General features: G+C 46.0%; 9 protein-coding genes and 1 non-coding gene across 10 annotated transcripts; 6 read left to right on the top strand and 4 right to left on the bottom strand.

The window, feature by feature from the left end:
* Positions 1-32: 32 nt before the first annotated feature.
* Positions 33-1,315, bottom strand: J056_004407 (putative low-specificity L-threonine aldolase; the record flags this gene model as incomplete). Its single annotated transcript, XM_009269602.1, has 3 exons — positions 33-941; positions 996-1,170; positions 1,221-1,315. The coding sequence occupies 3 exons, from the start codon at positions 1,313-1,315 to the stop codon at positions 33-35; spliced, it is 1,179 nt and encodes a 392-aa protein (XP_009267877.1).
* Positions 1,316-1,748: 433 nt separating this feature from the next.
* Positions 1,749-2,627, top strand: J056_004406 (uncharacterized protein; the record flags this gene model as incomplete). The annotated part of the gene is made up of 2 exons (XM_009269601.1): positions 1,749-2,356; positions 2,405-2,627. 2 exons carry the CDS (start codon positions 1,749-1,751, stop codon positions 2,625-2,627), a joined length of 831 nt encoding a protein of 276 aa, XP_009267876.1.
* Positions 2,628-2,686: 59 nt separating this feature from the next.
* On the bottom strand, positions 2,687-3,100 carry J056_004405 (uncharacterized protein; the record flags this gene model as incomplete). Its single annotated transcript, XM_009269600.1, has 1 exon — positions 2,687-3,100. The coding sequence occupies one exon, from the start codon at positions 3,098-3,100 to the stop codon at positions 2,687-2,689; it is 414 nt and encodes a 137-aa protein (XP_009267875.1).
* A 327-nt stretch (positions 3,101-3,427) lies between these two features.
* On the top strand, positions 3,428-3,896 carry J056_004404 (60S ribosomal protein L38-1; the record flags this gene model as incomplete). Its single annotated transcript, XM_009269599.1, has 3 exons — positions 3,428-3,439; positions 3,492-3,693; positions 3,856-3,896. 3 exons carry the CDS (start codon positions 3,428-3,430, stop codon positions 3,894-3,896), a joined length of 255 nt encoding a protein of 84 aa, XP_009267874.1.
* A 97-nt stretch (positions 3,897-3,993) lies between these two features.
* On the bottom strand, positions 3,994-4,986 carry J056_004403 (Protein transport protein sec9; the record flags this gene model as incomplete). Its single annotated transcript, XM_009269598.1, has 1 exon — positions 3,994-4,986. The coding sequence occupies one exon, from the start codon at positions 4,984-4,986 to the stop codon at positions 3,994-3,996; it is 993 nt and encodes a 330-aa protein (XP_009267873.1).
* Positions 4,987-5,028: 42 nt separating this feature from the next.
* Positions 5,029-6,187, top strand: J056_004402 (Putative deoxyribonuclease TATDN1; the record flags this gene model as incomplete). The annotated part of the gene is made up of 4 exons (XM_009269597.1): positions 5,029-5,104; positions 5,161-5,521; positions 5,585-5,777; positions 5,834-6,187. 4 exons carry the CDS (start codon positions 5,029-5,031, stop codon positions 6,185-6,187), a joined length of 984 nt encoding a protein of 327 aa, XP_009267872.1.
* A 423-nt stretch (positions 6,188-6,610) lies between these two features.
* J056_005000 lies at positions 6,611-6,683 on the top strand. Its single transcript has one exon. It is a non-coding gene; the product is annotated as a tRNA-Lys (tRNA).
* Positions 6,684-6,783: 100 nt separating this feature from the next.
* On the top strand, positions 6,784-10,016 carry J056_004401 (uncharacterized protein; the record flags this gene model as incomplete). Its single annotated transcript, XM_009269596.1, has 3 exons — positions 6,784-7,537; positions 7,590-8,686; positions 8,730-10,016. The coding sequence occupies 3 exons, from the start codon at positions 6,784-6,786 to the stop codon at positions 10,014-10,016; spliced, it is 3,138 nt and encodes a 1,045-aa protein (XP_009267871.1).
* A 100-nt stretch (positions 10,017-10,116) lies between these two features.
* J056_004400 (uncharacterized protein) lies at positions 10,117-11,780 on the bottom strand (the record flags this gene model as incomplete). The annotated part of the gene is made up of 3 exons (XM_009269595.1): positions 10,117-10,668; positions 10,716-11,377; positions 11,423-11,780. The coding sequence occupies 3 exons, from the start codon at positions 11,778-11,780 to the stop codon at positions 10,117-10,119; spliced, it is 1,572 nt and encodes a 523-aa protein (XP_009267870.1).
* A 181-nt stretch (positions 11,781-11,961) lies between these two features.
* Positions 11,962-12,544, top strand: J056_004399 (putative allantoinase 1; the record flags this gene model as incomplete). The annotated part of the gene is made up of 2 exons (XM_009269594.1): positions 11,962-12,254; positions 12,313-12,544. 2 exons carry the CDS (start codon positions 11,962-11,964, stop codon positions 12,542-12,544), a joined length of 525 nt encoding a protein of 174 aa, XP_009267869.1.
* Positions 12,545-12,592: the final 48 nt, after the last annotated feature.

Genomic DNA, 12,592 nt, shown 5'->3' with positions numbered 1-12,592 from the left:
ATCTATGAAAAACAAAGAAATCGCTTATCCTATTAGTTTTGAGACAGTGATTCAGTATACTCTATCTCCTGATCCAGTTGATCCAACTTATTGGGTATTCTGGCATCAATCACGAGTGACTTCACGCCCTGACACAGCGCCGACACGCCCTGGTCTGATATTTGGTTGTGGAACACGAGTCTACCCTGATCGAACACTCTAACTCCGAACTGGAAGAGGCGGTGTCTAAAAACGCGCGGCGGGATACCTGCCTCTTCCAAATCCAACACAATCATATTGGTTTCGGTGGGTACTGATAATTTTAGCCCCAGTTCCATTGTGAGATATTCTGATACTAATTTTGCCTTGTGTTGCGTGAGTGCTATGAGTGGTAGAGCTTGGTCGAGAGCTGCAATCCCTGCAGCAGCCAGCATACCCGGTTGTCTCGCACCACCACCGAACATTTTCCTGTACCATTTGGCCCTATCGATGAAAGGCTTGTCGCCAACAATCATGGATCCTACAGGCGCACCAGTACCTTTCTGTATACATAAGCTCACGCTGTCAAAGTTATCGCAGTAATCAGTCAGGCTAACACCTTCAGCGACGACGGCATCGAACAGCCTGGCGCCGTCTAAGTGCATCTTTGGTTTGTTAGGGTGATTGAGTGCGTATTGCCTAATTCTCTGTGCCTCAGCAAGCGGGAGAATTGTACCAGACAACGTATTTTCGAGAGATATAACTTTTGTAGGTGCAAAGTGGATATTCCCATCTGGTATCATAGAATGAGCTATGTCGTGTACTGTAAGATGACGCCTGTTGCGTGGTATAACAGGAGTACATTGGGCTTGTGAAAGAACGGAGATTGCGCCAGATTCCCAGCAGTAGATGTGAGCCCTATGGTCGCAGAGGATGGAGTGAGGAGGCTGATGGAGATGGGTACGTAGGGATATTTGATTAGCCTGGATCAAACTGCGTTAGATGGCTGGAACTATATGGGAAATCACTCAACTCACCTGCGTGCCAGATACAACCCACATTGCAGCCTCCTTTCCAGCCATTTTAGCCATTTTAGATTCAAGTGCAGCAATAGTCGCATCGCCTTCGTAGATTTCATCGTGGAAAGTAGCGTTTACCATAGCTTCGAGTACTTCAGGGGTGGGCACGGTAACGACATCGCTGCGGAAATCACTGGGAGGTGTTAGCAGATATACAAGGCTATCTCCAGATACCAGACACACCTGGAAGATCTAATTGTAGCCTTTTTCAGAGAGGATAGCGGGATGTGGATATATTCATCGCTGGAGTGCGTTAGGCTCTCGACTGGGATTGGCATTTTAATAAATAAAATTTAGATGATGATTGTTTCGTGCAACGCAGATTGAAATTATCTTGTGATCATTTGAACCTTAATCCGATATCTGCAGATCACTCGCTGCAACACGTAGAGTTAGTAAAACAAGTCAAAGACATAGACCAGTAGTATGAATTATAAGATTTAATATCGCATAGGCAATACCCTATAAGTCTCCGTTTGATTAATTGTTCCTGCATTTCCTGCGTAAAATTTGCATCAAATCGGCTAAATCGATGGGAGTATTTTGAGGCGTGCTTGTAATGAATTGAGTGGGTCTACTTAGACACAATCACTGATCCTCTCTCCGTCTTTTCCCACTGTTTTACTCCAACAACTCACCCGGATCATCCAAACTTCTAAATGCAGACTACTTAATTTGGAAAACACAAACGAATACTCTTGTACTCTAACCATGACCACCGACAGCGATTTTAGCCATAATCTTGGCGATAGAAATTGCTGCTTAATTACTTCCGATTCCGTGCACTTCAATCTTGACTACCAGCTCCTATCAAACACCTCAGCCTTTTGGAACAGCTTGTTTGATCTCCCGCAGCCATCTAACGCCGGCGATGACAGAGTTATCCACATGCATGAGTCTTCCACAGAGCTCAAACCGTTATTGCAGATAATCACAAATCAATCCATCGAATTTAAAAACATCGATCATATCAAATCCGTCATTTGTTTGGCCCTCAAATTCGACAGCGATAAGGTGCTCAACATGATGCGCGCTGATCTGCTCTACCATGCTTTCAGTGAGCCATTGAGAGCATACGCTGTGGCTGCCAAATTGGGCTGGGAAGGTGATGCTGTAAAGATATCTACCCTGACGCTCGAATCTGACATAGAGAATCTCAGCGATGCAGACGCTGACTCTATGCCGACACACTACTACAGACGTCTTGCCAAGTTACACCAGACTAGGCAAATGGAGGCTAGAAGAATTCTCATCGCACAAGATCTTATGATGTCAAATAAGCACGAGGGCGATTACGATAGAGCTGCACATGTCGAATGGTAGGTGGCTTTTAGAATATCCAGCTAACCCACTCACTATAAAATCAGGTGGAACTCCATTCAGCAGGCCATGTTGAGACGTTTGGATGGCTCACACGGCTCAAAATCGTTCAAGTTCCCCACAACGATCCCGTACCTCGACTGCGTCAAGAACAAAGCATATGTCGACGGAGATAAGGACGTCCTCAGCTTTCGCGGTCTCTATCTCATCTACCGCACAATGGAAGTCGTGGAGACTGCGTGGAAGGAGAAATTACCCAAGTCCATTTAAATTCAAACTGTTTTTGCAATCTCATGTATCTCTAGTGTATTAATAAGTTAATTGCGCAACTACTTCTTTTTCTTTGGTGCTGGCTTGTGTTCTGGTTTAGCCTGTATCTTCTTTTCAGACTCTGTGGCCTCTCTGTCGATATTCTCGAGGTCCTGGTCGCCGAATCCACCCAAAGCCATCTGTCTCTCGAGCCTGCCCTTCTCTGGCCCGTCATCTGCCTCGAGACCGAATCTCTTTGCGAATCTGGTCAATCTGCCAGACTCGTCTTCCGTGGTAAGCTTCACGCTCTGTGGATTCCAGACGGCGTGGTTGCCTGTGTCCTTGGATGACTTTATCACAGATCTCGGCGACGTTGTGAACATTGTTATCGTCGAGCCATCAGATAGCTGTACCTTTTGATGAAAGTGTGGGAGAGTAGGCGGAGGTAGTACTGTAGCTTTCGTAGTAGCTAGCCTTGCGATTGTGCGCTGCATGGTGGTGGCGATAAAGATAGAAATGGAGATTCGAAGCAGGGAATCAAGTGAGATTTCAGAGTGACTGGCGGTGTATTCTTATGCTGACGGTGAGCTGGCAGTGTTTATCTCGCTGTCATCTCATCAACCTCCATTTCCATCTGTAATCGTGAACGGTGCACTGTATCAAGCAATAAAGCACTTAAGGATATTAACATATATTTATATTACATAAAGATATATACACCACCACGCCGCCTCACCGCCTGCACAAAAAATTCATCTAATCCATCCCCTCAAATCTTACGACCGTGACTTCCCTGTGTACGACCACGAGCAATTTTAAAAATGCCACAAGAAGTGAGCAGACAGGACACGTTGTACACATAGCATTCTAATGCGCACGCCACAGATCAAGGACATCAAGAACTTCCTCGAAATCGCTCGTCGTAAGGATGCTCGCTCAGCCCGCATCAAGAAGACCAACACCGTTGGTAGCAAGGGCGAGGCAGCTCAACTTACCAAGTTCAAGATCCGTTGCTCACGCTACCTCTACACTCTTGTCGTCTCTGACGGCGAGAAGGCGGAGAAGCTCAAGCAATCTCTTCCACCAAGTGAGTAATATTCGGCTTGTCAGGGCGATGTGCTTTTCGCACTATTCAACTCTAAGAGGGGACTATGTGTTGCTCTTTACGACAATCACACCGGCTCTGAATAGCGAACGAAGATCGCTCCTTGACGAGTCTGGAATAACCCTCACTGACCACTCATTGCAGCCCTCAACGTCGAGGAAATTGGTAAGGTTTCAAAGAAGTAAATTTGTTAGTTTGCTCCCTTGATTTCATGTCCCTTGTTGGTATTTATTCTTGGTTGTGATGATTGTCCATGTGAAAATTCGTATAATTACAGCCATTTCAATTGATCTTCTTGAGTTTCTGAGTGTTTCTGAATATCTTGTCATCCAGTTTACCAGCCTTGTTGTGGATGTCGTCCAGCCTATCGTTCTGTGTACCGACTTCTTCGCCGGAGGCTATAGCGAATCGCTTGAGATTGCCGACTGCCTGATTGATATCGTTGAGATTTCCATCAATTTCGTCTTCCAATTCGTCATCACTCGCTGTCGCTTCGAACTGGTACTTGGATCTCTCCACCGTCGACGACTGCTCAGGCTTTTTCCTTCCAAAACCACCGAATCCTCTTTTCTGAGGATCCAATACGTTATCAACCCTCTTCCTCGATGTAAAGACATCCACGTGTGCTTTTTCCCTCTCCTCACGCTCAGTTTCGTGTCTATCTTCAATGCGCTGCTGAACTTCGCGTCTCCTCCTATCCGTCTGCCACGACATGACAGGCCTGAAGATGGACCGGTTTAGTTTCTTGAGTTCTTTCCCCTTATCTTCTGCGCGATTAGCGTGTGCTTTAGCGAGATCGAGATGACGTTCAGTGTCAGCGACACGCTCTGATTGGTCACCCAATTTCATCATGGTATTAGCAGCATTATCCTCAGTCTCGCGTGCGATACGTAGTGCATTCCTCGTACTCTCTCTACTATCCTCCTTAACGAATCGAGTCTGCTGCTTAATAGCCTCGACGTCCTCATCTTCATTGGCTGTGTGTTGCTCCTCATCGAGACCTTGGGCAGAGTTGGTGATTCCACCGCCCTGATTGCGCTGGGCTGTGCGTGGCGGTGCGCCGCTGAACAACTCACTACGCGCTGCGTCGTCAGCTGCATCGCCACCCTTATCTACTGTTGTGTACGAGGGCGGGCGCATACTTGCAGCGTCTTCCTCATCAGCTAGTGCTTGCGCTTGCGCTTGCGTGCCGTCACCACCAAGCAGCTCGTTCCGCATACGGTCTTCACCTGCTTGAGGGATATAATTCTGTGCAGATCGTTTGAACCATGACATTTCTCGGGGCTCTTGGTCGTTGACTCTCAACTCGAGTGCACAATGGACAAGATGGAAGCACTCAAGCGCCAAATAAGGCAATTACAATTAGATTCTCTATCGGAACTGAGGTTCATCGGTGTGTTTGATGCTCCCGTCGGTGATATCTCACTGCTGACGACCGTGACACACAAGACATCGGCCTCAATCTCGCGGACAGCATGTTCCGCGGTGTTTATAGATCCAAGCAATCTCATCCGGACGATCTAAAAGCCGTGGTGGAGAGAGCTCACAGGGTTGGTGTCGATGGCGCCATGCTCACCGGCGGTAATCTAGAAGAAAGCGTCGAAGCACATAACCTCGCTACTCAGTTCAGTGACTTCGCGTACTTCTCCACAGCTGGTCTACATCCTACCCGCTCAAATGAATTCGTCGACGGATACATCACCCAACTCGAGCAGTTCATCTCCGATAACCGATACAGAGGCGCCGTCAGAGGGAAGAGGGTAGTGGCTGTGGGTGAGTGTGGTCTTGATTGGGACAGGTTGCATTTCGCGTGTGTTGTTTTTTTTTGCTCCCTCTTTCATGTCTCACTTACACGCGCTCGCACTCGCTGTAGCGATAAACCTAAACAGATAGAGGCTTTCACCGCACAGCTACAACTAGCTCAGAGACTGGACATGCCTATGTTCCTTCACTCCCGTAACTGCCACAGTGATTTGGTCAAGGTCATCAAATCTACCTGTGGAATCAAGCTACCGCGAGGCTGTGTGCATTCTTTTACTGGGACTGTTCAAGAGATGCACGAATTAGTGAGTAGCTGAGATATACACGCGCAACTCGCTACTCACACTTCAACCCACCTCAGGTCAAAATGGGTCTATATATTGGTCTGAATGGATGTAGTCTTAAGACAGAAGAAAGTATCCAAGTAGCCAAGGCTGTTCCACTCGACAGACTCATGATCGAAACTGATGCTCCGTGGTGCGGTGTCTCATCTACTCACGCTATGCACGAGCACATTGATACTCTTGACGACTTCTTCAAGCTTAACCCTCCGCTCAAGAAGGAAAAGTGGAGTGAGGAAGCACCCGTTAAGGGTCGCAACGAACCTGGTTATCTCCCCCTCATCGCTCATCTCATAGCTTGTGCGAAGGAATTACCTTTGCATATAGTCGCTAATGCCGCACACATGAATACTAACGCTCTCTTTGAATTGTAAAGAGCTGGCGAGATGCGTGGCTAGAATACTCACCTTCTCTGCTCATCATAAAATGAATTTATGTATATATTTATTAATTGTAATTCAAATACATTTCGGAATTGCTCGTTACACCTTATTGTCTTTTTCTTAATATTTTAAGAAACCGTAAAGTATAGTCAAAAGCGGTACAACGATTGTTGATCTTCGCCTATCTATACCAAACTCGTAGAGAGAGATCTTGCTCTCTGGCTTAACTAATTGTGCATCTTAGTCAATTTTATGACTAGTAAGTCGGGATTATGTAATCGGAAATCAAATATTTCAACAACTGAAAGTCTGTTTAACAACAACAAAAGCATTTGCGATGTGAATTTATCAAAAAAATTTGAGAAGCCTATATAAATACAATAATATAACTTAATAGAAGCTTGCTGTCAACAAGCCTTGCTAGCTCAATCGGTAGAGCGTGTGACTCTTAATCACAAGGCTGCGGGTTCGAGCCCCGCGTGGGGCTAATATTTTTGCACTCTCCAACCTAGAATATTTTGAACATTTTATTTATCCATATTTATGCATAGGTTTTCTAGGTTTTTTTTTTCTTTGTGTATGCAGAGATGAGCACTTATCATCTTCCTGCCTTATCTGAGATTTTCCTGTACGTCAAGGTTGCGTCAGAGGGATACCCTGTGAATGAATCAAAGACTGCGAGAGATGTACAGGGTTTGTCAGCTAGCTCTTTTTGTGTGCAAATCCATTCACACTCTGCTTCCCGACTCCAAATCCCTGAAACTCATCTTCATCAACCACCTAGAGGTCACAATCTACCAATGCAACCCAGACGGAAAACTGTAGATCCAGGATCACTTCAATCCGGTAATAAATTAGAAATCAAGGAAGCGTCTTGTGATAGACGAAAGAGCAGCTCGTCTTTGAAATCGACTGGTGATAGCAATCAGAATGTTTCCAAATCAAGCGAGAAGCAAGGAAAGCAAAAGCAATCAAATGTAATAGCGGGATTTGGTACAAAAGCATCACCTACGCCTATGCATACACTTAAAAGACGTCAATCGATAGTCCTTGACTCAAGTTCAGACGAGGACGACTTGGCTGAGCCTGGAACCGGTTCCACATCCACACCCAATTCCAATAAGCCTTCCCAAATCGATAAGAAGCCCCCTAAATCTACCAAAAAGTCCAAATCACCCTCCAATAGCTCCAGCTCAAACAAGGGTAAAACATCAAAGAGCAAAATGATTCAGCAGTATGTGGAGAATGCAAAGAGAATATCGCAGCCTGCGCAAATCCAGGGTGCTGCTGAAAGCAATTCCGAGGAGGAGGTAACTAACAATCTCACACGAGGCAAGGAATGTAAGTGTATGCGTGCATATTTAAAGTGGATATTCTGACAAGCAAAACACAGCCAACCTCCTTCAAAGCTCTGGTTCAGATTCAGACGATGTACAAATAGTCGAGCATACCACGCGACCAAGTCACCACCACTCTTCAAGTCGAGCTCATTCACAGAAACCTTTCAAACGATCGAGGATCGAGGACTCTGAGTCTGAGGAATCTAATGGCGATAAGAGCTCACTACCTGCCAATAAGAAGAAACAACATACGCGTAGAAGCGAGCCTCTGAAGCATTCCTCAGTTGCTGCACCTGAAAATACAAAACACACCCCTCAACACGATCGTCGAAAATCTCAACCCCTTCCTTCATTTTCCAAGAAGCGACCAAGTGCTGTTACGGAGGGAGAGGATGATGAAGCAAGACGCAGCATTGCCAGGAAAGTTGAAGACACTAATAGTAAAATAGCGATACGAAATGAAAAACATAGTGCCGACAAGAAGTCAGGTAAAGCAAAACATCAGACAGCTCTGGATCAGTTAAATCAAGAGGTAGAAAGTAGACAACAAGAATTCACCAGCAGACAAGAAGCAGCAGCTAAAGTAAATGAGGAAGCGGTAGCACTTAAGAGAAAGGAAGAGACTGTAGCAGCTGAGAGAAAAGAAGAAGCTAAACGGAAAGAGGAGGCTAAGAGAAAGGAAGAAGCCAAGAGACAAGAAGACTTCCGATTTGAACAGCAAGTCAAGCAGAAGGACGAAGTACGACAGGCTAGGAGAGATGAAGAAATGAAAAAGCAGGAGGAAATCGAGAGACAGGAAGCAGCTCAGCAAGTCATCGAGACCAAGAAAGCCGAAGCCGCCAGGAAGGCTAAAGCTATGGAATCGGAGTTAGCAAAGAAGCAGACAGACGATCTGAAAGCAAAGGTCGCTGAAGAGAATGTAGGTAGAGAGAGAGACGATCACATCAAGCGCCTTAAGCGACAGCATGGCAATGATGCTAATGGAAAGCAAATGCGCGCAGAAGTTCTTTCTAACAAACCTCGCCATGAAGCTTCCTCTGTCACTATCGATCGATCCGCTAATGAGGGAGACAATATAAAGAAACAGGCGTCAAAGGAGGAAGCAGACGACAAGAATAAAGGCGTCAATAACAGTGAAAGATTTGATTTGGTGAGCGTGCGCATATCTATTCTTTTAACTAACAGCTCCATAGCCTCCTAAGCCGGGGCAAAATGGTACTGATCAGGGGCATGACAGAGCATCTCAGCCTCAGAGCAAAGAAAGGATGGAATCACCTGGCGTCAATCAAGTTGAAATGATGAAACTTTTCAGTGCGCAAGTTGACATGATGAACATGCTCACGAAATCTACTACCCGCAATGAAGAGCTTCAACAGACCATCTTGGATCTCAAGCGAAAAGATGCTCAACGTGAAGCGAAAATGATAGAATTGGAGTCAAAAATTTCTACTTCGGGAGAGGCTGCTTTACAGCGAGTAAATGAAGAGCAACTGTTAGCAAAGAATCATTACGCCGAGCTTACTAAAAGTATTGAGGCTCTCAAGAGCAACGAGGAGAAAATCAGCAAGGAGAAAGCTTTAGAAAAGGACCTACAGAAGAGCATAGAAGAATATCGACATGATACTATGGAATCGAAGAAAGAAACTCAGCTGCTGTCTATCAAGGTGGACAGCTACCTGACATCATCTACGCTTCGTTTTGTAGAGTTCGAAAATAAGGTCAACGAAGGTATAGCTCAGGCAAGAAATTCTTCGAATACACAGCCAACGCAAGGTATAGAGGGCATCCTTCAAGAAGTTAAGCGCTTTGAGAATAAGTTAGAGAAGGAGAAAGAAGACGCATCTGAGGTTCATAAAGCTAGAGAGACACGCGAGACGGCAGAAAAAGTAAAAGATAAACAAAGATTTGAAGCGAGGCTGAAAGAAGTCGAAGATAATTCCAAAAAAGATAGCTGGAAGCAAAAAGAAGCTGTCGACAGTATTCATGTTCGCCTACACCGCCATAATGACTTTATACGGAATTTCGAAGAAACTGTAAAATCTAGTCTGAGAAACTCGAATAGAGAATTGGAAACAAAGTTTGCCGGTCTCAAGCAGATTGTTGACCAACACGCATGGACCGAAAAAGGAATAGTGAAAGATATAGAAAATCTCAAGACCCACTTGAGTAGAATAGGTGAACCACAGAAAAAATCACACGAGATGTCAGGCATTGACAGTGCAAGTAACGACAAGTACAACGCACTCAAGGCTGAGATAGAGCAAATGTCAACATCGCAATCTACCCAATTCGACGCGTTGAGGAAGCAATTTGTTCGCAAGTACGATGATCTTAGAATAGAAATGGTGAGACGGAGCAACGAGGCAAATACTAGGCTCCAAGATTACAAGACGCAAATGGAGACAGTAGCTAGCAGGGACAAAGGCGCCACTTCCAACACAAATGAGAATGTATTCTTGAAGCAAGAGATTGAATGGTAATTAGATTTTATTAGTTTTTTTTTGCTCATTTCGAGCATTGTATTATTTTCTAAACAAACAAAATCAAATCACATACAAAAATAAAATCTATATATATAGTTCACTCGACTGTGACACACTTGTATGGGTTGAGGATACCTTTTGGATCGAGTGTCTTCTTGAGTGTGCGCATCAGATCGAGTGAGGGAGCGTCTTGACTGTATGAGACATAAGGTGCTTTCATCAATCCAAGGCCGTGCTCAGCCGAGATTGACCCGTTGTAATTAGCGACCAATTCGTAGATGTAAGGCTCGACGACTTTTTCAACTTCCGATCTGTACGCATCTGCAACGATGTTGATGTGGAGATTTCCATCACCTAAGTGACCGAAACCAAAGACTGTCTTGACTGGACCATTTCCATTACCGCCTTCTGATTCAGCTGCAAGGAGACCCTGCTCAGCGAGTTTCTGGCGAAGTTCAGGAACTAGAGAGTACATTTTCTCGACTGGTAAACTCAAGTCGTATTTATATACACGACCAGCCTTTCCAGCAGCTTCAGGGATACCTTCACGCAAGGTCCACAATTGAGCGATCTGAGTTTCGTCTTGTGCGAGCACACCGTCATTGACTATACCAGACTCCATAAGTTGTTCTAAGAAAGCTCCGAGTTTCTTAAAGTGTATTGGTTAGAGTAGAAAAAATCATTTGCAAGACTAACCTCGTCGTCGTGATCTTTGTTTGAGCCAGAGGTCTCCACCAAGCAGAAAAATGGAGCATCTTCACCGTCTTCGAAAGTCTTACGTTCGGCAGCATGGCCGTGGGTGCGAACGAGTTTGTACGAGGCAGCATCGAAGAATTCGAAGGCGGAGAGGATCTCACCAAGATCGCGTCTAGCGGAGGAGAAAGCGGTCTGGACGGATTCGTAATCGGGCAAAGCAAAGACAGCGACGTTTGTGGCAGAAGGTCTGACAGGAGTGGCAAGAGTGACACCGGTGACGACACCGAGGACACCTTCAGAGCCGATAAAGAGCTGCTTGAGGTCAATACCTGTGTTATCCTTCTTGAGGCCCTTCATACCGTTAATGATTCTGCCGTCTGGGAGAACAACCTCGAGACCGAGGACGTTTCCGTGCAAGCTGCCGTATCTCAACATGCGCAGACCACCAGCATTTGTGGCAACGTTTCCACCAATTTGGCAAGAGCCTTTTGCACCCAAATCGAGTGGAACGACGTGACCTTTTTGTGCGAGGAAGTTATCCAAGTTCTCGAGGACGATGCCAGAATCGACCGAGACATAGCCGGAGAGAGAGTCAAAGTGCCTGACGCTGTTCATTGAGGAGAGTGATAAGACGACCTCGTCATGCAGAGGGACTGAACCACCTGGTGGGAAGTGAGCGAGTGTGGATTGAAATTTCATTTACGCACCAACCAAGCCAGTATTTCCGCCTTGTGGAACTACAGCAACGTTGTGCTGATTGCACCACTGCAAAAGCTTGCTCACTTCCTCCGTCGTCTTTGGCTTCGCGATAATGGACGAGTGGCCTCTGTATTTGCCCATCCAATCAACGTTAAATGGCTCGAGATCATCCTTTGTCGCTGTTGGGTTATCGCCGAGCGTTGTGAGGAGTGAAGTGTGTGGTGAAGAGAAGATGGACGCGAGTGAAGGGATATCGTCTTGAGTGAGCTTAGCAAAGTGCGTGCTGCGATCTGGAGTGCTGGCGTATGAGCGCAGTTGCAAGCCCAGCCTGCTCGAGCGTCTGATATGCTGTAAGCTGCGAAGCATGTGGTGGTGGCGGTGGTGGCGGTGGTGGTAGAGAAAGAGAGATTGATTTGGCCGTTGAAATGATTGCCGCTGCGGTGGACTTGATTCATGGCCGATAACAGCTCGTATAGCCCTGCTTATCTCAATTCCCGGACATAGCATCTTATCGACGATGATGATTGATTTTAGTGAGTTAGTGAATATGACTGAGCGTAGCAGGCAGGAGCATATTCTTGTATTCTTGTCAGTGGTGCTTGAGCCATCTCCACCGCTTAGATCGATGCTGGTACCGCAGCTCAGCGAGTATATAAAATCAGGCAGCAGCAGCTACTTAGAATGCTTAGATGCGGCCAGTAATATCGTAAACACATGGAATTCCGCTGAAAAGGCGCTATTCGTCAATTCACATCCCCGCATCGGACAAGTCTCCGGGCTGAGTTCGCTAAGCGCTGCAGAGCAAGCGGCTCAGAAGACGCCTGAGAATGTTCTACAAAGGTGTGTTTAGTGTGTTTATCCATTTTCGCGACTGAAGTGGCTATCTCCCGATTTCCAGACTGAACACACTCAACAACGCATACGAGAACAAGTTCCCCAAGCTTAGATTCATCACTTTCGTAAATGGCCGCACTCGCGCTGAGATTGTCCCAGAAATCGAGCACTTGCTGACTCTCACAAACGGCACGCAGGAATTTGGAACCGAACGCTGGAATACGGAACTGCAGCGCGATCTAGATGCTATCTGGCTTATAGCTAAAGCTCGCACGGAAGCTGCTAATCTGAGGTAGCTGAGTGGTTAGAATCTTATCGTCACGCTACGCCACGCCACAGAATAC

This window comes from Wallemia ichthyophaga (genome assembly GCF_000400465.1).
Source record: "Wallemia ichthyophaga EXF-994 unplaced genomic scaffold scaffold8, whole genome shotgun sequence".
Taxonomy (NCBI): Eukaryota; Fungi; Basidiomycota; class Wallemiomycetes; order Wallemiales; family Wallemiaceae; genus Wallemia; species Wallemia ichthyophaga.
The sequence above is the reverse complement of the archived record's forward strand: the minus strand, read 5'-3'. Positions and strand labels throughout refer to the sequence as shown.